The sequence below is a fragment of the Pteropus medius genome, unplaced genomic scaffold (genome assembly GCF_902729225.1).
Source record: "Pteropus medius unplaced genomic scaffold, Ma_sr-lr_union100, whole genome shotgun sequence".
In the NCBI taxonomy this organism is placed as follows: domain Eukaryota; kingdom Metazoa; phylum Chordata; class Mammalia; order Chiroptera; family Pteropodidae; genus Pteropus; species Pteropus medius.
Window position 1 is genome coordinate 227,248 of NW_024351729.1, and position 25,571 is coordinate 252,818.

General features: G+C 40.2%; 1 protein-coding gene and 1 long non-coding RNA gene across 4 annotated transcripts; one reads left to right on the forward strand and one right to left on the reverse strand.

Moving 5' to 3' along the window:
• Positions 1-547: 547 nt before the first annotated feature.
• LOC120587437 (uncharacterized) lies at positions 548-4,712 on the reverse strand. Of its 2 annotated transcripts, XR_005648964.1 has the most exons (3): positions 1,151-4,712; positions 798-872; positions 548-699 (listed from the first exon to the last, which is right to left on the reverse strand). It is a non-coding gene; the product is annotated as an uncharacterized LOC120587437 (long non-coding RNA). The 2 variants fall into 2 exon arrangements; XR_005648963.1 differs by having other exon boundaries at positions 548-872.
• A 2-nt stretch (positions 4,713-4,714) lies between these two features.
• On the forward strand, positions 4,715-23,948 carry ZKSCAN1 (zinc finger with KRAB and SCAN domains 1). Of its 2 annotated transcripts, XM_039844168.1 has the most exons (6): positions 4,715-4,852; positions 11,158-11,674; positions 12,083-12,236; positions 14,217-14,308; positions 14,592-14,718; positions 16,905-23,948. In XM_039844168.1, the coding sequence occupies exons 2-6, from the start codon at positions 11,249-11,251 to the stop codon at positions 17,795-17,797; spliced, it is 1,692 nt and encodes a 563-aa protein (XP_039700102.1). In that variant the 5' UTR covers positions 4,715-4,852; positions 11,158-11,248; the 3' UTR covers positions 17,798-23,948. The 2 variants fall into 2 exon arrangements, with proteins under 2 accessions (XP_039700102.1, XP_039700103.1); XM_039844169.1 differs by lacking the exons at positions 14,217-14,308; positions 14,592-14,718.
• The last annotated feature ends 1,623 nt before the right edge of the window (positions 23,949-25,571 follow it).

Below are 25,571 nucleotides of genomic sequence, written 5' to 3' on the forward strand. Positions count from 1 at the left end.
TATTTAAACCACTAGATTTATGGTTATTTGTTACAGCAGTAATAGGAAACTAATACAAAAACTAATTAGCCCCAGATAAGAGGCTTCTAGGAAGTAACCTTTGGGAATCTGCTAGGAGGAAAAGTTGGTTGGCAAGCCAATCGCACTGCAGCGATGGCCACCAGCATTCACTGAAACTGCTCTGTCTAGTTTTACTCATTCGTACATGCCCTAAGGAATGTAAGACTGGAACAAGAGGCCATACGAGGCCAGCTCAAGGAGTAAATCTGAGAGGCTTTATCACAAGACTTGTCTGCCAGCCTCTCCTATGGGGTGGGCAATGTCTCAGGAGGTTTCTCAGAACTTTTGTGTAAAAAACCCTGAGGAGGACACATTCCTCCAGTTCTAGACATTCCTGAACCCCTAAAGTGGAGTCAGGTCAGAATCAGGGTGTCACCTCCTCACCACCTATACCCATGATATCCTCACAATCACCTTTGAGGTAGGTAGTACTGCCCCCAATTTGGAAATGAAGAATTGCCATACAAAGTACCACACACTGGAGGGCTTAAACAACAGAAATTTATTGCCTCATAGTTCCAGAGGCTAGAAGTCTAAGACCAAGGTGTTGATGGGGTTGGTTCTCTCTGTGGGCTCTTTCCTTGGCTTGTTGATGGCCAACTTCTTCATGTGTCTCTTCACATCATCTTCCCTCTATGCCTGTGTGTGTCCAAATTTCTTCTTCTTATAAGAACATTAGTTATATTAGATTTGGGCCCACCCCTATTTTAACTATATTACCTCTGTGAAGATCCTACCTCCCAATAAGATCACATTCTGAGGTACTGGGGTCTAGGACTCCAACATATGTTTTTTGGAGGACACAAGTCAACCTATAACAGGAACAAAGGATCAGAGATATTAACTGACTTGCCCAAACTCACAGTGAATTAGTAGTTCAGCAAAGATTTAAACCCCAGTCTGTGTTGCCTTCCATATGCAGCCACCAGACATAGCTGGAAAAAAATTGTGGCTTATGTATTTCACCTTCCAAGCTGGGTTTCTTAATCCCTTGTGGCTTCTGGAAAATGTTTTCCATAGCTTTGGGAAAAAAGAAAGGTTTTTCTATTATCCACCCACCTGTCTCCACCTCGCCCCTCATCATACACACCTGACAGGTGCTTCTCGAAGCCTTTTCTCAGTGAAAGCTACAAAACCACAGTACAAATCAATATTTGAGTAGCATTTATCAAAAGCTTTTCCAGATGTTGGCTTATCCTGTCCTGGACGGTGGAAAGGGAACTGCAATACTGTTCTGCTCATTTTTTTAGAGACCGACTATAGCTGGGAGAGAAAAAGTGATTGGGGAAGGTTACACAATTCAGAAAGTGGTCAACTGGGACCCAGCTAAGGTCTCCTCACCCAGACCCCAGGAGAGCCTTCTGCAGCCTCCTCCCATCCTAGCTGTCCACCTTGCCTGGGGAGCACCAGCATTCCTGCAAACAGGGCCAGTGGGCACTCACAGACACCATGATAGTTTGTTCACAGTCATCACCCTTCCCATGGCTTTGAGGGCCACAAAGATTTGGGATGGTTGGTTGTCTAAGGCAGTGATGCCAAGAATTAAAAACAACTAGCCACTTCTGTCAATGTCCTTCACTGAAGGCCTGGTGGACCCATTTCCATGAAGCACAATTTCCTCATGCACTGTGAAGAAAAAGAGTATTTTTTGAAAGGAAATAATTGCAGCTGTGCTTCCATATTGTTGAGGATCAGCATTCACTTCACAGGCAGATGGCTCTTTGTTTAGGGAAATCTCCTGAGGGAACCTGTTTAAGGGGAGGACCCTTGGCCATGGGGCTCTTTAGACAAGAGGTAGTACACACCACCTACTTGCAAACACGTCTGCTCCCAACTCAGAGGGGGTGTGTGTGTGCACCTGCCCTGTGCAAGAGCACACATGCCCTGTGCAAGTATGCCCACTTGTTTGCTGAGTATCATTTAAAAATAAAGAAATTTCATCTAAAAATCCCATTTCTCTTTTCTCCTTGGAAAAATGAACCTATCTGGTAATTTTGAGTCTACACTCTCCTTGGCAACAATAGCCTAAAGAGCAACTTCCTTGGCCAGGGCATGTGCTCAACAGATGGGCAGCTACCGACTGTCCCACTTCACAGTCAGGTAACAATTAAATTTATCCCAGGCATTGGCTACCTGGCCCCTGTGGGCATTTGGGGGGTGAGGGTGGGGTGGACTGAAGTACATAAAGAGAAATCAACACTCAGTAGAATAAAAGCTCCAAAAAATTGTTAGGATTCTAGAAGAAATGAGATGTAAGGAAGGATCTGGATGAAGCAGAGGACTGGGGGGCCTCGGGGACTAAGCATTAGAAAGTTGGCCAGGGAAAAATTCCTGATGGCTGAGATGGCTGAAAATGCTGAATATTCACTTTAAGGTTGATTCCAATCTTCGCTGTTATAACCTTCCACATTCAGAAATCGAGGATTAAATCTATTGTACACAACAATCTTGTGTTATGGACCTTTCATAGGTCCAAAAAGTGAAGAAATGGCTGTTCCAAGCCAGGGGGCCCAGAGAAGACAGCAGTGGGCAGTGACACTTAGAAGCAGCAAGAGGAGAAGCTGCAACAGAGATTACCTTGGAGCAGGCTCAAGACTACCTCCCACCCTCTTTTCTAAAAGCAGAGAGTAACCTTCAGAAGAGGAGCGCCACAGAACCCTTAATTCTGCCCTGGGAAACTGGCAACCAGGCCAGAGAATTGTTTATGTGGCTAGGAATATATGCATCGTTTCACTTCGTATTTTGTTGACTCACACATTGATGTAATGTTCCCTACTAGACTGTAAACTTCTTGTAGACCAGTGCAATGTCACTTTTGTATCCTCCAAAATCAAGCATAATCCCTGATATATTTTAAGTGTTAAATGGCTACAAATAAGTAAATAAATTCTGCCGTGACTCTGATGTAATCCAATAAATTAAGCGAGACCAATGGAAGGACATTTGCCACCCTTCTTGTGCAAGTAACTTTGCTGCAGGATGAAGATAAGAATTAAACCTCTTTGGAGAAGCAAAATTTAAGATGTTAATGATACAATATTAAGCATTTTTAAGTAGTACACAAGATTTTTACATCAATCACATTGGGCTTTTCCCTGTGGCAAGGAACAAAACCAGACTCTTTTGTTGGCCAGGGGTTCAAAGAACACTCAGGGAAGTAAGGGGACAGAGCACAATGGCATCTGCAACAAAGTCAAGCAATGCAGAGAATAAACATTGTTTGGGGCCTGAAAATTATTCAAGCTGTCACCTCATTATGCTGTGGGCCCTTATTACTAGGTGACTGGGTTCCCTTCTGTGTAGTCTGCCATGTGGTGTGCTTGTCTTTGTCTCTATAGCTCGGTTTGTTTTTTTCTCTACTCAAGCCTCTGCTCACTCTTGACTTCCATGGCTTCTATTACCTAATGGCTTCTGCTTACTGATTTCTGCTTGCCCCCCAGTTTTCTGCATCTCACATTTAAAATACCCAAGAAAGGGGATCTAATTGCTTTAGTTCCCTACAGTTCCATGAGAACTCTCAGACCAGGCCATGACCATAGTTCCACTGGTCAGCATATAAAGAAACTGTGCTTCCATCAGGTGCCCAAACCTGATCCCATCAGCTTTGGTCCAAAAAGTGGTGATACAGCATGAAAGTGGCAGGTACTTCAAGCATACCAGACACTTATCTAATACAACTATAGTTTTGAACTATGTTTAAAATAATAAATTAAAATATGTATTAAATACATATGAAAACAGAGAGGAAAGGGATAAATGAAAGCCATCATACGTGGAGGAATTACACGATTATTTTTCTCTATTTTGGAATTTTCATTTAATGATACTGTAATTGCTTTATAGTTTTCAAGTATTTGAAAACTATAACCTCCCCCAAGCAATTTTAGTCATGCAACCAAGCTACTGAGTTCAATTTTTCCATGAACTTGTCTTGGAACAAAGAGCTAAGACACAACCATTAAAGCCCTTGGTTACCCTTGCACATAAAATGAAGCAATTTATCTTGCCAGGTAAAAGTAAAGGCCATAATTATAAGTTGTGAAAACACCTTGAAGGCAAAAGTGTCTTGTTATTACTATGAAAACTCCTTTTAAACTGCTATAATAGCATATACCACATAAACAAAACACAGAACTAACTTGGTTGTGGAAAGCCGTCCTTTGTCTACCCACCAAGTATTTGAAAATATCAGCCACTCAATTGGCAGACATCTCCAGGGCCCAAGAGAAGCAATCACGGCAGTTTTGTGAAACCAGCCACCCGTGACTTCACTTTGATCTTTCTCGGTCTACACCTTTGTTTCAGTTCCTCTGCCACAGACATACAATTACTAAATATTATTATTGCTCGATAATAACTATAATTACAAGGACTACCCAAGATGGAAAAGAGAGCAGAAATCGAATTTTCATACGAATTGGCGTATGAGCTGGACAGTCTCGTAAAGCCTGAACCCCCTTCTCGTCGGTCCCCAGTATTAATTCAGGGCGCACAAGCACAGGCCGAGAACCTCAAAGGTGGACGCTTTACCACCTTCCCGACCGCAAGCGCCGGGTCTACGATTCAGAAACTGAGATGCCAAATCCTCCCGCTCTCCTAGAGAGAACCCGGAAGCGCAGCGCAGTCCCGGAAGGTGAGGTGCTGACACACTTCCGGCCTTTGTGACTCATTGTGTCTGTGTGGAGGCGTCGGGAGGGCCTAGGTCCTTGTGCAGCGCCCTTCGGCCGGCCTGAGCCCCAGAGTCAGCTCCCCTTTCTCGCCCAGCGCCCCAAGGCCGCTCCCGGTGCTCACGGTGAGACTTGGGCCGGCCTCTGGGGAGGGCGGGCGGGGCCGCAAGGGGGTGTACGTGAGGGTGGGCTCTGCAGCTGCGGCCCCGGGGTCCCCTCCAGGCAGCCCGGGCGGAGTGTGAAGAGAGTCCCAGTCCCTGTCTCCAGGCCTGGCCGTAGGATGCGCCGTCCCCCCAGGGAGACATCCCCGCCCCACCCCCGGGTCCATGCGGGGAGGAGGCGAGGGTCTAGTGACTGGGGGTGCTCAGAGACTGGGGGCAGGCGGGCTGTGGGCTCCTTCCGGGCCCCTCGCCCGCAGTGTCATCATCGTCATTTGACGTTTCGCGAGCGAACCGATGACCCTTGTCTGATTTTTCTGCTCTCCCGTCGTCGCCATTTGCTTTGAATCCAGTGAGATTTTTTTCGGGCTCCTTCAGGACCTTGAGGTGGAAAATGAGAAAGGCCGAGAAATGGACATGTTTTGAAGTGCCGCATACGTGTTTCCAGATCACCTGCTTCTCACCCCACCCGTATTCCCTGAGTGGTGATTAAAGAGTATTTGAAGCCTAGTCAGTGGAAAAAGAAGTGTTGCGAACCCACTCTCTCAGCTGTGTGGAATATTATGAAGTCTTTTAGACATGAGCTGTCAGGAAGATTAGATGGACTTTTCGCTTCTGGGTAGTGGCTCCGCTTGACTTGGCAGTGAAGAGTGAAGGGAATTTGTGGAAATTGCACCGGGCCATTAGGAGACTGAGTGACCTTGGATAAGAAAGATTTCACCAACTCTCGCTTTTGTTTTGTCATCAATAAAATTAACTAGGTTTTCTCAAAAGGTCCTTCCAACTTAGAAATTATTTAATTTAGTCTCTGTAATTGAAAAAGTCAGCTACAGTTTACCCTGACGCTACTACCTCCCTGCCCTCCCTTTCTTGCAATGCCTTTCCTACACAATAAGATACTTTCGTTATAGAGTGGCTGTTACATGGCCTGGGACCAAAGAAAGCATTTATTGTACAGGCCAGTGATAGGCGGTTTGGAGGTGGTCACTAAATACTTGTTGAATTGAATTGTGGAGAATTTATTGTAAACCAATGAACAAAGCACTGCTGGCTGAATGAAAATAGCTTTATTACATAGGAAACCATAATGATTATTTGCCCCAGAATGTTCCTCCAAGTTTGTATTGACTCTGAATTACTGTGCAAGATTTTTGTTCATTATTTCAGGCAGTTTTCACCAATCTTAAAATACAAACAGGGAAGCTAGCTGCTTGATACCATAGTCTTTTACTTATTCCCTATTTGATCTATGCATTTAAATTTTTTATGCCTTTATATTGCATCTAAATACACATTAGTGTTAAATCTTACTTTTTCATTTTGAGATAGCAATATTCTTTGTGTAGCTAGCTGTTTTTAAAGGTAGCTTTTTTATATTTTAAAATGGGTTATAGCTTTGTTCAAAAATTGGCTGGGGAGGGGAGTGTTTAAACTTTGAAGACTGCACCCTGGGAAGGATAATGGCTTGTTTAGAAAATAGCATTTAGAATACGCTGAGCTTGTAATTCCAAGCCCTTTTGTAAAAAAATTGTTCATATTTATTCTTGTTGGGGGTTATCTTATCTAATTCAGCTGAGAGGCACCCAGAGGTAGTGTTCTGCTCCTCTGCATTCTTTCCTCTCCCCAAGTTTGACAGATAAAGATACTGAGTGCCAGAGAGGTTAAATAACTCACTCAGGGATGTGCAACTTATTTGTGGGAAACTAGAATTCAGATGTTCCAACCTGTACTGCTTTCATTATTGCAGGATTTCTCCTATTGCTTAATCTTTTAAGCAGGCTGAAAATTGGAAAGTACAGTATCATCTCTTAAATTTATTGAAAAAATTAAAATACTTCTCTAGTGCCTACTAAATGACAGACACTCTTTTTAAGTGCTTTACGGATGTTAACAGTTGTAATCCTTACAACTGTGAGGCAAATACTGTTTTTATCCCCATTGTACAGATGAGGAACATGCAGAAAGAAATTAATTTGCCTAAAATCGTCAGCCGATAAGTGGTGGGACAGCTTAATGAAACTTCCAAGTAACCAATTTGAGGGCAACATTGAATGATGTCTGAATGGGCAAAAAATAGTAACATTGTAAATTCAGTCAAGTATTTTTTAAAAACTAATGCTTGCAAGGAATCAAACTAAGTGGTCTAAGTACAAAGAAGCATACCCTTAACCATAGTCCAGTTGAGGAGGGAAGGCATGAAAAATTAAATTACAAGAAAGAAAAACAGCATGAGAACTTCCATAGCAGATGCTTGGTGGAGACCATTAGGGCCAGAGGTTTGGAGAGAGGAGAAAAGCTGTGTGCTCACATTATCTGGGAAACCTAAAATAAAACCCAGCCCTGCAACTTCTGTTGTGACTTTTCTCTCATCCAGAGTAGAAGCAGGGAAATGTTGGGGATGGAGGAGAGGACCTGTTGAAATTAAGGGAAGAGGGAAGGTGCCCATGCCCTTGTCTCTGTCCCTTGAGGTCTCATTTCCAGAGTCTCTTCCTATTAAGTCCCATTGACCCAAAGAGTATCCTACTCTTTAAAACTCTGACCTAGGTTTGGGCACAAATCAAGAATCCTTTCCTTTATTCTCCTTAATATAGCTGAGACAGGATAGAATTTTCATAAAAATAGTCTTCTGATGCTAGGCTAGTTACTGCACAGTTCTGCTTAGTTATCCTGATTGAAGATCCCACTGGGCTGATTGTAGATTATTCCCTGCTTGCATCTCCTGCTGTGTCTCCTTAGTCACACAGCTCTCTAGTGAAAATAATGGATGGCAAATGAGGCCTATTCCTATTCCTGAGTGGTCATCTTTCATAGGCCTTCCTCTTAGAATCTGTGTATACAAAAACCCTTTCTTACCCCACATGTTGGGACAGAGTGAGTTTGACATGATGGTTAGAGCTTGAACTGAGGAGTCCTACAGACCTAGTTTCAAATCCTGGCTCTACCGTTTAATTGCTTGTGACCTTGGGTATGTTGTTTAACGTCCGTAAACCTTAGTTTTGTCATTATAAATTGTGATAATTGTACCTACCTCTTAAGATTGTTGTGTAAACATTGGCTCTTACTATATCATGCCTACTAGAGGCTTCTTGAATTGAACAGCAGTGAGGGGCAAGTGGCCTTTTGCATTTCAGCTTATCTCTGATGGATAAGTAGGCATTGAGTATGATGTGAGGAAAGGATGGCAATCAAAATACAAAGCATATTTATGAAATACCGCATAGACTCATTTTGCTGGATGGAAAAGATTCATGCAGGGGAGAGGGAGAATTATGAGAAATGAAGGGTGAGGGGAAACTGGGACTGAGTACTGGAGGGTGTTGGCACTAGACTAGGCAGGAGATACGGAGATACTGAGTACTGGAGGGTGTTGGCACTAGACTAGGCAGGAGATACGAAGCTTCATTTAGGGTAGTGAAAATAATTGTGGGACATATATATAGCAGGAAAAGACAGTCTTTCTTTTGACTTTTCAGAAGAAAAAATAAACTAAGGCCGACAGGAATTATTTAGCCTTCAGTTGAGTTAAGATAACCAAAGGGATGATCTCTTGGACTACCTACTCCCTGCCTTTTTCTGCAGAGGTCCTGGCTGTTCTGATGGCCCCAGCTCCAGGGGTCCTCTTCCTACAAGCTACCTTGTTGACGCATCAGTTACTTCTCAGGGCTCCTCTAGCGCTCCTGTTGAAACCTTCTTAGAACTTTTGGGACATTCTGCTTTATGGGCTTCTCATCTTTATTCCAGTCAGTCTAGCGGGAAACCTTGCATGTTGTAGATATGTAGAAATGTTTAGGAAATGGAAGGAGGGTGGGATACGAAACAAGTCTGAAGGAATCAATGGGAAGAGCTAGAAGATGGTTTGCAATAGGACTTATACCAGTTTAAAGTCATTGGTGAAATGACTTAATTCCCTCATCCTCTTTACTTTTATGTAAAAGCATTTTTGAATGTAGCATTCTTTATTATTATAGGCTGCTATTTTAATAAGATTCTTGTTTTTCATTAAGGGAAAAAAGATATAGGAAAAACTAATCCTGTGATAAATCTCAGATTAAAATCATATTCTTTGTGATTAAAAGTCATCTCCAAACTTTTATGGTCACATATTCCTATCAGTAAAAATTATTTATAAAAATTACATAAATGTTTTATACCAACATTTTGTATAATAGAACAAAAAGTACATTAAAAGACATTAAATTGTACTATTAAAATTAACTTTTATACTTTAAATGTACATGATCCCTTTGCCACCAAAATTACTAATGATTTTTTAATGAGAGCCATAGATTAAAAATGCTTTGCTAAAACTCTTGGCCTAACTCATTGTGATACAGTAATTGAATGCTGTCTCTAAAACTTATATTTGATGCTTAATATTGATGGTTGTAAAGGTGAAAAAGGTACTTCACAAAGATTTGTCAATTCAGATGGAGGAAATACATCATTGACTCTGTTTAGTAACTCACGATTGGTCCTGTCCGCCAATTAGATTTTTGTGGTTGAAATCCAAGAGATCACCCCTTTGGCCAGCTTAACCCAACTGGAATGCTTTTCCATTTTCCATGACCTTAAATCACCTGTTCTTACAAACTAATCAAAAAGTATTTTAGATTTTTTAACAAACAGGCTTAAGACCCACTAAATTCTTTGGGAGATTTTAAACAGATTAAAAAATATTTCCAAGGTTTTTAAATGTGTAGGTAATAAGGATACTTAGTCATTTTTGGCAGTTAAAATAACAGTAGAAGTATTTCCCAGCATACATCTGTTCTCATAATAGTTCTTTCCTCACACTCCTTTTTTTTTTTAAAGCAGCTACTTTCTCACTTATTGGTTGACTTCTTGTTTGATTTAGATCAACATTGGTTTTTGCCTCCTAATCTAGCTGAGTAAAACCTTGCTCTAGATAGAAACTTCAGCTGTGTCATTTTCTTGTTCATGTGTGTTTGCGTCATTAGTATTTCCTGTAATTGTAGTTTCTCTGCAAGAATCTTTAAAGCTACTTGTCTTCTTTTTTTGAGATATAATTGACATATAACATTAGTTTCGGGTGTACCACATAATGATTTGATATTTATATACATTGTGAAATGATCACCACGATAAAGCTAGTTAACATCTGTCACCATAGTTAAAAATATTTTTCTTGTGATGAGAATTTTTAAGATCTACTCTCAGCAACTTTCAAATATACAATACAATATTATTAACTATAGTCACCATGCTGTGCATTACATCCAGGACTTACTTATTTTATAACTGGAAGTTTGTATCATTTGACGTCCTTCACTCACTTCACCTACTTCCTGTTCCCCCGTGCTTGTCTCTTATGAAGGCAAGATTATTCAGAGCCAGATAAAATGATCCATTATTTCATATAACTGGTCTCATAAACCAGGAAACATCACAATACCTAAAAATGAACAAGTGAATGAGGGTACCTTGGCAGCCCTCTGTGTGAGTGAACAGGGGCTCCTGCTCTTCCCTTTAGACTTAGCGAGGCATCTGTAAAAATAATAGAAATAGCTAGATAGTAGATTAGTAAGTCTGGGGCTTCAAATTTACTCCACTAGGTAGGTAGCCATTTGCTCTAAGCAAATAAGTTATCTAAGCCTCAGTCATGTCATCTATAAAATGGTACTAATGTCTACGGCTATGCTACCCTGAACAAGCCCGATCCCGTCTGATCTCAGAAGCTAAGCAGGGTCGGGCCTGGTTAGTACTTGGATGAGAGATCACCTATTTATTAAAGGAAGGAAGGAAAGGTCCTTGCAATCTGTGAGGTCAACCAAGGATTGCCTTGCCTAAAAAAAAAAAAAAATGGTACTAGCAGTTGTTCCAATCTGCTGTAGTTATTATAGGAGGAAATAAGTGTGTGTGTACTGCTAGAAGCCTGTTGCTTGCACCCAGCTAACATTCAGCCATCACTGTAAGGCATCGTGTCATAACCTATTGTCATCCTGGAGGTAAGGTGCTCAGACTCAGGCGAACACACTCTAAGGGTGGAATTCCCGCATTGGAGGTTTCTGTTTGCAAACCGTAATGTGCAAAGTGACAGTGTAAACTGTACAGCTCTGAGGGTTTGTTTGTTTTTTTAAAACTATTCAGAGTTTTTTAACTATTCAACTATTTTTTAACTTTTTAACTAACTATTTTTTTTAACTATTCAGAGTTTTTTAACTATTCCTAGTGCCTTGGTGTATAGCCTTGTACAAAGTGTTAGCACCGTTAACTTTTCATAAAAGTACTAATAACTTTTTTTAATACTTCAGGAATAGTACAGAAACAGATACAGAAAACATCTCCTAGAACAGAAAGGAGAGCACAGGCCCTATTTGGATCAAGTCAGTTCCCTGAACCTGAATGATGACTGCTGAATCAAGGGAAGCCACGGGTCTGTCCCCACAGGCTGCCCAGGAGAAAGACGGTATTGTAATAGTAAAGGTAGAAGAGGAAGATGAAGAAGACCACATGTGGGGGCAGGATTCCAGCCTGCAGGAGACTCCTCCGCCTGACCCAGAGATCTTCCGCCAACGTTTCAGGCACTTCTGTTATCAGAACACTTTTGGGCCTCGAGAGGCTCTCAGTCGACTGAAGGAACTTTGTCATCAGTGGTTACGACCAGAGATAAACACGAAGGAGCAGATCCTAGAGCTGCTGGTGCTGGAGCAGTTCCTTTCCATCTTGCCCAAGGAGCTCCAAGTCTGGCTTCAGGAATACCGTCCTGATAGTGGGGAGGAGGCCGTGACCCTTCTAGAAGATTTGGAGCTTGATTTATCAGGACAGCAGGTAAGAAGAGGTGAAACCTGTTATGTGTGGGCAGCACATGGACTTTGAGACTGGAGCAAAGAGAAAGTTACTGATTTAAAGCTCATATTAATAGTCTTAGTATTAGTAGTTTAGTATTAGACTAGCATTAGTAGCATTAGTATTAATATATAAGCTACTATATATATAGTATATAATAGCTATATATGTATATATAATATTACACATATAATAAACTACCAATATATAAGCTACTATTAATACAAACTAGTATTAGTAGTCAATGGTGGTTATTCCCCTTGCTTTGCTTGGATATTAAAAAGTATCATGGCCTTCTCCCACCTGCATCCACTGGTATACTTAAGGTCTTTTCCTTTAAAGTCCTGTTTAAAAGTGATTTACCCACAAACCCAACCTGTTTGTTCTCAGGTCCCAGGTCAAGTTCATGGACCTGAGATGCTCGCAAGGGGGATGGTGCCTCTGGATCCAATACAGGAGTCCTCGAGCTTTGATGTTCATCATGAGGCCACCCAGTCCCATTTCAAGCAATCATCTCGGAAACCCCGCCTCTTACAATCACGGGGTAAGAAGCAAGGTTTCTTGTGGGGATAGGAAACAAACTATCAAGATGGGTGTGCCCTCTCTCTGTTGCTAAGTGCCTGTAATAAAGAAGCATGTTTGTTTCTATTGTCATACATTATTGTCATTATTTTTAAATATTAGGGGAAATATAACTTATACACCAATGTCAGGAGTTAAATAATGTTACTAAGGAAATAAATGAAATGTGTATAATGAACTTGGAAGGACTTTACATTGTTTATTGAATTGTTTGCATTCTGGATGTCTTAACAGATTTTTTTTTTACAGGAAAGTGCTGGGAAGAGACAATATATTTCCAGCTTGAGTTTTGAAACATATTATAATATGTCATAAATCACCTTATAAAGGATCATTTTAAAAGTTCATTTTATTTAAAATGTATAAAAAGATTGTGTAACATCACTTTTTTTCTAGGTTACTCTCAGAATTTTCAAAGAATGAGAAAGGATGGAAAAATTTTATTTTTGGTTGAGAAACGAGGGAAAAATCATTTCAGAGTCATAAATAATCAGTTTGATTATTTTTCCTTTTGGGGAAATATTAATACTGAATTTTAAATCAAAATATTGCATAGAAATCAGCAAAAACAATAACATTCTAAAAGTATAGTTGTTCAAAAATAGTTTTTAAAGGCACATTTTTTTAACCAATGTGTTTATTTGTGATGACATTTAAGGTATGAATATCAGAGCTTAAGGAAGAATTCTCTTCTGTGGATTCTGGAGGATAGTCAGCTATCATATGCTGGAGAATTTTGTGGAAACCAATGCACTGTGATGTTTAACCCACCATTGACCACATTGTCCCAGTTATGACTTTCTCAGGCTTATAATGTCTCCACACTCTACAAGGAGTGAAGTCAGGAAATTGAAGAGGCTATTTATGATTTAAAGTGCCAGATTAGAGCTTCAGGTTGCCATAGTAACCGTTTTAGAGACCCTGGTACATATAATTATTACTTAGCAAATAGTTCTTCAACCAGTTGAGGCATATGCCTTTATTCTCAATTTCTTCTTCATGCTATTCATCTTCCAGAGTGTTTCCTAACTCTTGGAAGGTTAAAGTGCTTTTGCTTATCTTATTTTTGTACCATCTGAAATAGCTACAAGTTTAGTAATTCAGGTTCAAATTTATTTCTCTAATATCTTTGCAGCTCAGTAACATCTGTTACATTTCCAGATCTAATATTACTTGGCAAAGGGGGATTTTAATTTTACACTTTAAAATTTTTCTAATTGTTCTTACCCATTGCATTTAGTTTGATCAAATGATACATTATAAATAACTTTTATTAGATGAGTGTCAGCCCATACCTTTATACTTATAAATGTCTCATTAACATTTGAACCATGTATACATTTTATCAAAAAACTGGATAAGTGAGGGAGAAAAGTAGAGGGACAAAAAACGACAAAACTTAACCCAGAAGTAAGAAGACCCCCTTTCTATCTTGTGTTTCAAGATATTACTACTAAAGATTTTTAAACCTCTGTTGGATTTTTCACAAATAAATGGAATTCTGATGTCCTGGTACTTGTTCCTTGGACTAGAGGAAATTAAACTTTGAGCCAGGCTTGAATCACGGGCTGAGTGTTACCCACTTATGTAACTGAGAGTAGGAACCTGGATTCTAGATCTGGCTCTGCCATCCTAAACCGTGTGACATTAGACAAGTCATTTGCCCTTTCAGGTCTTCAGTTTCCCCTTCTTTAAAACAAAGGGATTAGACCAAGCGATTTTAAGGACTTATTTTTATGACTCCTTGTGACTCCTGCTTAAGAATAGAAGTCTTAGAAAAATAGAGATCACTTTTTTATATATTTATATTCTTTCTAGTTCTCTATTCTGTAGTTAAACATTGAACATGGTGGTGCAGGAAAAAGAGTGTCCCTGGGCCCTTCTTTGATGGGAGGCCCAAAGCAGAGCTGGTTTAACTCACAGCCCCTTTCTCCTCCCTCAGCTCTCCCTGCCACCCATGTTCCTGCCCCTCATCACGAGGGGAGTCCCAGAGACCAGGCGATGGCATCTGCACTATTCACAGCAGATTCCCAGGTGAGCTGTGGGCCCCTCTGCCCTCCTGAGTCCCTCGTACCTGCCTTTCTTCCTGGAGCTCTTTTAGCAGTCTCCACCCAGGACACTCACTCTTGATATCCCTGCCCACAGAATAGCCCCAACCACCCACCCACCCCAATCCACCAGAGCCTGGCATGGTCACTGTTTCTTTCCCAGCATCCTGTAGGTTTGCAGTCACCTCTGTCCCTAACTCCAGGTTTGGGCAGTGGGTTTGTCCCTGAGCTTTGGGAAAACTGAGTGTGGGGATCTCATATTATTTCAGGCAATGGTGAAGATCGAGGACATGGCCGTGTCTCTCATCCTGGAGGAATGGGGATGTCAGAACCTGGCTCGGAGGAATCTCAGTAGGGACAACAGGCAGGAGAATTATGGGAACGTGTTTTCCCAGGGTAAGACTGATGCAGGATTATTGTCTGATAAGATTGTTTTGACTCTTTTTTTGTTGTTGTTAGTTTTCAGATCTCTGATGTGTTTAGTTGAGTGTTGACAGGATTTAGAGACTACTGAGCCCCTTTCCTCAGACCAGATAGAAAATGAGAAAATTTGTGTTCATGTAACCCCAAAAGCCTGGGGCTGTGACTCACTTATTCCACGTGGGTTTTTTACCTCTAGATAGTTTTTGCTGTTTGAAATCAGAAATACTCTTGTAGTCTGAGTCCTCATCTCTTCCACTATTCCATTACCTGGGAGGATTCTGCTCCACCCGTCGTAGGTTACGATTTAGGTGCCTCTGGTGGGGAGTATCTGTATTTCCTAGTGTAGAGGACCAGATGAGAATTGATCATCGATCTAATCCTAACCTGATACCACATTCCTGAACCTACCAAGCAAGCATCCGTCCGTGGGCTGTCTTCTTCCATCCTCTGAGTGCCGCTCTGTGACAGCTTTGCATAATTCTATGAACTTGCACCTGTACCTCTCATGTTCAAGATTTCCAATTTCCAAACTTACTAGTAATCTGTGAAGAGCTCTGGTTCCTGGGTGTGTAGTAAAAACAAATCCTAAGAGGCAAAAATCAGATAAAACAGAGTGACACAGTTGACAAACATTCCCATTTGTCTCTGGTAGATCTCAACCTCTGGGAGACAGTACTGCAAAGAAGCTCTGAACTAAGTCTTGTCATAGGAGAGTTCACAGTGAGGCTTCTGCCTGGGGAGGGCAGCGGGATGGCGAATGAAGGAAGACTTCATGAAGAAAGGATGTTCTAAAGAAATGTCAGGTTTTGTTTTGAACCATTGAGATAACTGGGGTTTATGGTTTCTTGATACTTGCTCTTTGGACTAGATGAAAATTAAGCCAAGGAACTGATCTGTGTTTATGAGCTGGGTATTACATACTCCATAACGGAAAAAAAAATTGGGAACAGCCTGAGAACTATCCAGATAGTGAAGGACCTTGACTATCTGGAATTCAAAAAAAGTAGACCAATTTCCTCTTTTTTAAGATCGGTTCAGTATTTATGACGATTTCATCAGTAATGTCAGGGGTTAGATGTTGTTCAGCTCCCTCGGGAGTTACATTCAGCGGGCTGTTTGGCATACTGCAGACCTTCTTGGACAGGTTTCTTAAGGCCAGATAAGTAAAAAGTAGAGTTGGGATATTTGAGGGGTTTTTTCCTAGGTAAATGTAAACACATATCAAATAGTATATGTTTATTGAACAAGTTTTAATCTGTACTTAAAAACAAAGTGACTGTTGCAGTCCATATAGAAATATAGTTCAGTGTTTTAATATGCTGAATGTTAAAATGAGAAGATAAGTTCTGCATTTGTAAAATTTTGTTTTCTTCTAGTATTTCCTTCACGGACTATCTCTGGGATTGTTTTCAGGGTTTGTTTTTTTTGTCTTCAGTTATTCTTAGTTGGTTTTCATTGAAAGTATTATTTATGTTTACTAATGCCTTAACCAACTTCTTTACCCTCTCCTCATTTCTGTTGAGCATTGTCAGCCTTATGCTGCTCTCCCTACTAGAAAGAAACTATTTTTTGTGTCTGAAGGGCCACATAACCTGCCAAGTTCAGAGCTGCATGTTTTGCCCATGAACCATCTCATTGATAAAAATCTCACAGAATGGAGTTTTCGCTTTTTCTTTATTAACTATATTCCTTTATTTCTGCTAATGCCACTTACCATTTTCTAGGAAAGATCTGCCCATTCTCTATTTAAGCTCATAAATATATTAGAAATGGAACCTGATTTTCTAAATGTATATTTGTTCCTTCGAATTAATTATTGGGTGACCAAATAATAAAACTGAATTCTGACCACTTATGTTCCTTAATTCTTCATCCCTTCCCTCCTTAACTGGTTCTGTTTCCTCTGCTCGTCCCCTACTGTGCGTTTGTTCATTCCCATCCTCTCTGCACACTCCTTCTGTTGCCCTTTCCACTCTTTGCCTGCTCTCTTATTTCCCAACTGTATTCCCTGTTTTCTCTATTTTTTCCCTTATTTTATCGATTAATATTGTGAAGTTATTTTGCAGGCATGTGGGAGCTTTCTGGAAAACAGTGTTACTTGATTAACGTATAGATTGAAAAGTAAAAGGTACTATTTGTATTTTTATTTATTATGTTAGGCTGTGAAAACAGGAATGAGAATGAGGAGTCAACCTCCAAGGCTGAAATCGCAGAAGACTCAACATCACATGCGGAGACAAGAGGAAGAATTCAGAAAGATTTTGGAGAAAAACGTGAACAGCAGAGTAGAACAGCAGAAAGGCAGCAAAGAAATCCTGAGGAGAAAACCGGAAGAGAAAAGAGAGATTCGGGGCCAGCTACAGTCAAGGAAAAAAAACCCACCACGGGAGAGAGAGGTCCCAGGGAGAAAGGTAAAGGATTGGGAAGAAGCTTCAGTCTGAGTTCCAACTTTAACACCCCTGAAGAAGTTCCGACAGGAACAAAGTCTCATAGATGCGATGAATGTGGTAAATGCTTCACAAGGAGTTCAAGCCTTATTCGCCATAAAATCATCCACACTGGAGAAAAGCCCTATGAATGTAGTGAGTGTGGGAAAGCCTTCAGTCTGAACTCAAACCTTGTCCTGCATCAGAGAATCCACACAGGAGAAAAACCTCATGAATGTAATGAGTGCGGCAAAGCCTTCAGTCATAGTTCAAATCTCATTCTGCATCAGCGAATCCACTCTGGAGAGAAACCTTATGAATGTAATGAGTGTGGAAAGGCCTTCAGCCAGAGCTCAGACCTTACAAAACATCAGAGAATCCACACAGGGGAGAAACCCTATGAATGTAGTGAATGTGGAAAAGCTTTCAACCGAAACTCATACCTTATTTTGCATCGGCGAATTCACACCCGCGAAAAGCCCTATAAGTGCACCAAGTGCGGCAAGGCCTTCACCCGGAGCTCAACCCTCACTCTGCACCACAGAATCCATACCAGAGAGCGAGCCTCCGAGTACAGTCCAGCCTCCCTTGATGCGTTTGGAGCATTCCTGAAAAGCTGTGTGTAAAGTGAGAATTTGTCAACAAGCCATTTCCCCTTTTGTTTCCAAAATTATTTCAGAAAAGTGTGCCCATGAAAGGGAAAAAAACATCCTCAACAGATTTTTAAAAATCACACTTAAGGATCCTTATAGTTAGATGAGCAGTGTTCTGCCTTTGCATAGTCTGTGGGCATGTAGTTCTTCCCCACAGTCCCTGCAGGGAAAAGCTAGTCCTGTGGATAAGCCACATGGAATTTCCACATGAGTAAAAGCACACACACAGTAATTGTCAAGCTTTTCGGTAATGAGGATACCTTTAAGGTGCTCTTGGACTCTCAGCAACCACAATATAGAATTGAAAGATTAAGATTGGCTCCATGAAAATGATAACTGAGGTTAAAAGCTGCTTGCTGCAAACAAGCCCTGCTTGGCTAACATCTTGCTGTACCTTATTTCTCAAAAAAGAAGTATGGTTAAAAACTACATTGGGACATGCTGCTCAAACTAGTTATATATACAATACATTATATATATGACACTGGTAGCCTACCAAAGCTATAGAAATCTAGGACTGTGCTGATCAGTATCAAACCAAAGATTTCTATCTCTTCCTAAAGAGAGGGTTTGTGCACCAGTCTACAGTTCCAAAGGACTGCCACAAATGTAGATTGCTTTATCCTCATCGCTGAGATAAATTCTACTGAAATGGCAACAGGGATTCAAAACACATCTCCCTTCTGGAAGAAATCCCTAAAGCACTATCACACCCCTAAATGCATTTCTCCACAAGTTAGCACTTAATTACATATTGTCTTTTAATCCTTCATTGTTTTGTGTATGAAAGTCTTCATTCCCCTCCGCCCCCAAAGAGATGCTTTGATCACCAAGGGATATTTTTATATCTCTCACAGCACTGGACACAGTGTTGAACACATAAGAGGCACTCATTATGACTGACTTCTAACAGGACTTTTACATTTATGCTAAAGCCCTGTGAATCATGAGTACCTGAAATATGGTAGCCTGGCCCAAATTTTGAAGAGGACCTTTAGAGCCTGAGGCATGCTAAAGCTCTAGGGTCTGATTCTATTTTAGTCCTAAATAGAAAAGAAAGATGCTGGTTAGCCACCTGCATAGACTTTTTCTAAACACGGATCAGTGAATAAATACCATGAAGTGTCAGAAATGACTCTGTTGTCATCTTAAAAATACAAAAACTTTAATAAGGCCATTTTTCGACATCTTTCTATGGCAAAGATCTTAGCCAGAATTCTCTTCAGTCAACTGCTGAACAACACAATGATTTGGGCACTTTCTGAATCATTTGTAACTTAATATAGTTCAGAAGATGTAATTTTTATTGCTTTTCAGAAAAAAGAAAGTTGTAGGGAGTGTTTTTTCCCCCACACTTTGCAGAAACTCCACAAAAGCATATGACATTAGCTGGCAGTTACTAAATGTGTTGCTCTGAGAAGTTCACCAATGTGCTAAGATTTGGTTGGTTGTATCATAGTCATACTGCACAGTGTCTTTTCTCTCTCATCACAGAGGTGAGGTTATGAAACTTTGATCTTTTCCATCATCTGTGCAGGAGGATGCAATTGGCTGCTGGGAAGCTATTAGAAAGACTTCAGATAAACAGACATGAGACCCAGGTATCGTGGGCTACATAGGTAGTCATCTGGGACTCAGGGATGACTGTGCTCATGAGAGCATGCACCTGATTGTCCTGATTGTGGACAGCTCTGTAAGAACTTAGACGCATAGACTACAAACACCTGAAGACTAACCCCAGAACAGAACCCCACATAGAGTTTGAGATTTCCCGTCGAGAAACAGAACTAAAGCTGTCATCATTTTGATCCCTAACCAACAACTCAAGCCCATGGCTTTATGGGGAGCCAGTCAGATGGGAGCAGCTGTGGTCTCAGCTCCAGACCAAACTAAAATTCTGGACAGCAGTAATTCTTTGGCCTCTCCATAAGTTGGACCAACCACAGCTTCCCTGTTGTTTCTAAGTCGTTTCATCAGTGTTGCCTGGAGAAGGAAACTCCAAGGAAGTCAGCTGGTAACCAGAATATTTCTGTCCATCCAATTTGAGAAAAACAAATGATACTCCAGAAGAGTATACCTAAGTAACATTTTATAGTAAAGTGAAGGTGGAAGAAATGCTTTCGGGATTTTCTTCAAAGAGTGAGCCACAGTGATGGTTGTCTGGTAAACTGCCAGTGCTTTTGAGCAAAGACTTGTTGCTGGGAAGCAACAAAGCAGTGAGGTGTTTAACTCCAGGCACTGATCAAAGCACTGACTGTTCTTAAGAGGAAAAGAACTTTGGTTGGTTCCACATTGGCTTTTTTAACCACAACCACATGCTGATGTAATTCAGCCATTTTTTTAAATGCAAGTTAACTATAATCTGTGCCCCCACATTTAATTCCCATTTTTCTGGGACGTCGTACTGACTGTGGGATAGCCACTGCGATTGCCTCAGATCTTCAGCAGATGCACTCCTTGAAGCAGCTATTTGAAGATACATTTTCTGAAGAAAACAGGCTACAGCTGTTGAATTAAAACCATTTGCATTGCATTTATCAGCTGCTCAGTGCAAAGTGTAATTAGGTCATGGTCAAAAAGTTTACAACATCTAATTAGTGCTCAGGGTAGTCATTCAAACATTCTTGCCTGGCTGAAGTCTGCTAACTTTAAATACACTATAGTTAACCAGTAGTATGTTAGTTGACCTAATGGAAGTTTTCAAAAGGTTTTTTAAAATAACCTTAACCTTGCTGGGAAGAAAAGTAAAATTCTTTTAAGTTGTGTGGTATTTGTCCCTAATCCAGCCTGGCAGGCAAGGCGAAAGCCTAGGAATAAAGATGCATGAGTCATCTTGATATGTAAGGCACTTAGTATTTTATTAAAGGCGTAAAAGTGAAACTGCTAAATATGTACAGAGAGGTCAGTATGTTTGATAGGTGAGAATCCACATCTTATGTACATCAGAACATTCCAGAAGAGAACATCTTGAATGTGATAATATGGCAAAGCCTTTAATCACATCTCAGCCCTTAGCATCAGAAAGCTTACACTGTAAATAAATGTTATTAATATATGTGAGGAAAACATTCATGTATAGCACTCATTGCTTTGGGCAGAAAAATAATTCCATCAGTATGTTCCAATCATGTAATGAATTTCAGAAACACTGCAGAGGACGCTCAATCTTAACTCCAGAGGATCCACAGAGGGGGAAAAAAATGTGGGGAAATGCTAAAGAAATAGCAAAATGTGCAACTTCTTACAAAAATTGTCAGTATTGGGTACTTCTTTATATTTTGTATGACCAAAATGTCAGTGTCTGTGTTTTGTACCTCCAGCCCCTGTTATTCTGTATATTCCTTGTAAACAGATGAGATGATGTATTTTATTTTAATCTACTTGACAGAACACATCACTCCAAAAGAGCAAAGTTTTTGGAGTGAGTAGTGAAGAAGTCAATGTCATTATAGACAGCAAATCAATTCACAGAACTGAGGAGAGGGAATATGAGGAAAACCTTCATAGTTTGGTGCTTATCAAATTCAGAGAGGAGGTTAGTAGATTGATAAGGAGAGAGGTTAATAGGGTATAAAATGGAACAATTCCTAGAAACATCTGTAGCTTCCTGAGAGTTTTCAAAGCAAGGAAGTTGACCTTTTAGCTGCCAGATCATCATTTCAGGCAGAGAATGTGTTTCTGAGCTTTTAAAGAGAATAAGGTCTTCGTGAATCAAGGATGGGGAATGTACCAGAAAAATCAATGGGACCACTTAATTTGACCAGATTCTGTAAACCATAGTCCTGCTTCCTCCCCAATCCCCCACCCACTAACTCTTAAATTTCTGTGCTTAAAAAGTTGGGGATAGGAAAACACCAAGATGAGCTCTTTCCTGGAAAATAGGCACAGATGCATCCAGTTCCAGCATTGCAGGAAGTTTTTGTGATAAGCATTTTGCAGTATTCCTTTTGGCTGTGCTCTTGTGTACCTTCCCTACTCCCATTTACTTCCCCTGGTTTATGACTATTAGTAGAGAGGAGTTGTGAAGATTTATAGCTGTGAAAGATTTTTTTTTTTCCTAGTTTTTATCCTGGAGTTCATCACCTTTATTCCAGAGTCTGGTCATGTTAATGTACTCATCTAAAGCTAGCTAACCAGGTTCATTTTACCATCCTAGAAAATCCATTGTGTGAATTGGAGTAACAGTATTAAAATATAGTCAAATAGTGACGGCAGTACTTGCCAGGGAAGCCATGTTTTTGTGTGTCCCACCCTGATCAACTTCTCAAAAAATATTTATGAGGGAGCTGGGGTTCCCCATCTGGTAAACCAAATGAAGGTCTGCAGGTTGCAAGTGAAATTAGAATCAGAGAAAAGGAAATTAAGTCGTATAAGTAGATCTTTTCGTAGAAGTTAGAGTAGATTTTTATTTCAAATACTACTGGAGAATTTAATAAACATTATTTGAAAATTTTTCCTAACAGATTTAGGTTTCATTTTTAGAATGGATACTACTGTACATTTAAAAGCAGTTATTTTGCTATTCAAATTAATTTTTTATTGTGTCTGAAAATGAAATCTGTTTTACTTTTCAAAGCTTTGTAAAACAAACTTGAAGTTATAGGGAGGTAAGCCATCTCCAATTCTGCAGGTCAAACAAAAGCTAGGGAAATACTTTGAACATCTCATAAAACAATGTCTTAACGTGAGAACTTAGTTTCATATTGTTTGGTTCTATTTAATTTTGGACACCACAAACCTCATATTTTTCTCTTAAAACAGTGAAAGGTAAAGAGTGGGCATTAAGTTGACTTCTAAACAGTGGTTTCCTGTTACTTGAACAGATTTTTAAAAAATCTTTTTGAGATTCTCACTTCCATTTACTAAGGAATCATGACTCACTTCAAATTACACAGTAATCAACAAAGTTAATTGGTTGTAAATTCTTATTTTCTCCTTTCACCGAGCACTCATTAAGCAGTGAGGCTGACTGTTTTAAGATAGATCTGTGAGTGATTGAAAGGTGGTATTAAAACTTGGATTTTATTCCAGTTTCCGATCTGGGTTTTAAGTTCCTTTGGTCCAGGGGAGGGACTAAGCAGCTGCAATCACCTTGAATAACTATCATTTAGCCTCCAGACAAGTTCAGGTGCGTTAGGAGGGAGAGTGGAGAAGAAGGGTTGTAACAGCCCAGAACTCCCAGCTGAGGAAGAGTAAATAACAAGGCCTGCTAGAGAAACGTGGGATGTGTTGAGACCAGTGCTCCCTTGCCTTTCTCCTCACCTAAACTACTTAATAGTTTAAAGTTTTAGTCTGCCCTGACAAGGACAAAGCATGTTAGACTTAGAGATGCTTCTGCGAGTTAGCAGGTGTTATTACAGGATAACATATGAGAGGGTGGGGTGGGAGGAAGCAGATTGTGAGTATGCAGAAAAATCTAAATATGAATTTAGGGTCGGGTGGGATATGCAAGCAAAATCAGTTATTTTAAAATAAACGTATTTTTATTAACTTTTAGTTAAATATAGATTATTACAATCAACACAACATGATAAGCCTAAGTATATAGAGAGCTAACTCAGGCATTGTCTTGTTTATCTGTAGACTGGATAAAACAAACCTTTTCTGTTTCATCAGTTCCTGGTTTCTTAGTTAAGAGTGAATTAGACCAAAAGAAGAAACTCGTCTTTGTATACCTGCACAATTACTGTTGTTAAAATCTGGCCTTTTTGTTTCACTAGTCTTTTGAAGAGTCCAGATGGTTGGTAGATGTTCAGTAAATGATTTTTAAATTTAATTTGTTCATTTAAAATCCTGGTTAACATTTCTAGAAAGGCTACTTTTAGTAAATAATGGACTCTTAGGGGAAAGATGGGGTTTTTTTTTAAGCTAGAGAACTCTTCCTTTGAAAATAATAATTTGAAACCTTGATTGAGGACTAAAGTTTCAATCATGAGGAATGGCAGCAAAATAAAATTTATATTTTTAGTCAATGGTTCATTTTAGGAGGCCGGTGGTATCTGACAAAGAAATTAGAGTAGTGAGGTTGGGGAAGGAAATTGTGGGGATTTGTAATAAATATTCTCTTTATGTTGTTTCTCTTCTGGGTCATGGTAAAACAATAAATTATCTCTAGGTGACAATATTTGTGGGGGTTTTTTGTTCTTGGTTGCAAAAATGCACGTTTTTGGTAAAATATAATTTCAAAATTAAAAACGAACTGTGACCCACAAACAATCTTTGCACAAATGAACATGTTTTAAATTAATTTTATAAGAGCTTCCTATGAAATATCACCTTAGAGCTCTAGGTGGCTTCTGGGAAAGGGCAACAAGATGAAAAGCCATAGAATAAAGTAGCTTTTTAATGATCCCCCAGAATAATTTTATAAGATGGAACCATTGAAATGACCTTTGACCAGTTTATGACTTAGAAAACTGAACATCCAAAAAAATGACAACTTCCTGCTTGTAGGTACAGCATGTAATCTGATAGTTGATACCTTCAAGCTGTGACCTCTAACCTAATAACCTTGTTTTGTTATTGCATAATATATTGAAACTGCAGTTTTTTTAAAAAAAAGTAAAGTACCACATATAAAAATATTTTTACACAGCTATCTTCACAACCAAATCTTGGTTCCAGGGAACTCCACCCTATCCTGTCTGTCTTAGCCTCTGTTCCCCCAGGGAGTAGAACCTGAGTTGAGGGCTCCTGTGCAGGAGATGTATTTGAGGAAATGACTCCAGAGAACAGAAGTGAGGGACAAAGTCGACAGAAATGGGAAGAAATCTAGTTATGTTATTGAACGTGGTGGTCACTGTTGTAGACAAGGCCCCGTGAGAGAGACTGGTCCCAAGTTGTTAAAGATGTGTGTGAAGAGGACCGGAGACTTCAGTGCTCCCAGGACAGTCAAGGGCCCCAGCATTCATAAAGGCCAGAGGTTACCTGCCAAGAGCTGCTCTCAACCTTTTATTCTGTCCAGTCCACTTCAAACCCTGGTGACTTCCTCCACTTTCTCCATTCCTGTGCCTCAGTTACAGAGCTGCAGAAGGAAAATGTACAGACAGGGGCACCTTCATTCTTACCCTTGCCCCTGCTAGGCAATCCTATTCTCTGCTGTCGTCTTGGGTTTTCAGAGTTTCTCCTGCTCCCCAAACTCCTATACCTACCACAGCCTCACCTAACCCTTTCTCATCAGATACCCCTCAATATTCTCTCCCAAGGGCCTCAGGCCATCCAGATGTGCTTCACTTTCTGGTCCTTCCTGCTCACTAGTGCCCCTCACCTTGCTGCCTGCAGGTGATGTAGTCTCACTCTGGTGCCTCCAGGCCCCTCCTAACCGCTCAGCACTTATTCTACATCATCATGAGCAAAAACCTGTAGCTTTAAGGAGCAAAAGCAAATTTTAAAAATCTTTCGTTTGACATTGTCCCCCTTCCTTCTGCTACCAAATTCCTCTACCAGGTGGACCATAACCACTGTTTTCGTCTCTTCACTGCTGATATCCTCCCTCTTCAAGCCCCTGTAACAGCTCTTAACCATTTGCATGGCAGTTAAAGGTTGCTGGTGTTCTTGACAGAGGATTTTTCTCTCATTTTAATTCTTCCTTACTTTGCTATAACATTTGACCATTTCCTTGAAACCCTGTTGGTTCTCATTAGACTGTCCTTCAATTTCTCTCCCTTCCTCCTCCACGCGGGAATAATAACCATGAATATTCTCTAATCCACATGCCAACTTTGCAAAGACAGTTGCCCGCATTTTA

Bases quoted from the DNA above. Each gene is read 5' to 3' on its own strand.
- ZKSCAN1 (XM_039844168.1), top strand. From the start codon at position 11,249: ATGATGACTGCTGAATCAAGGGAAGCCACGGGTCTGTCCCCACAGGCT. The intron at 14,309-14,591 runs GTGAGCTGTGGG...ATATTATTTCAG, and splicing joins TATTCACAGCAGATTCCCAG to GCAATGGTGAAGATCGAGGA. The intron at 14,719-16,904 runs GTAAGACTGATG...TTATTATGTTAG, and splicing joins TGGGAACGTGTTTTCCCAGG to GCTGTGAAAACAGGAATGAG.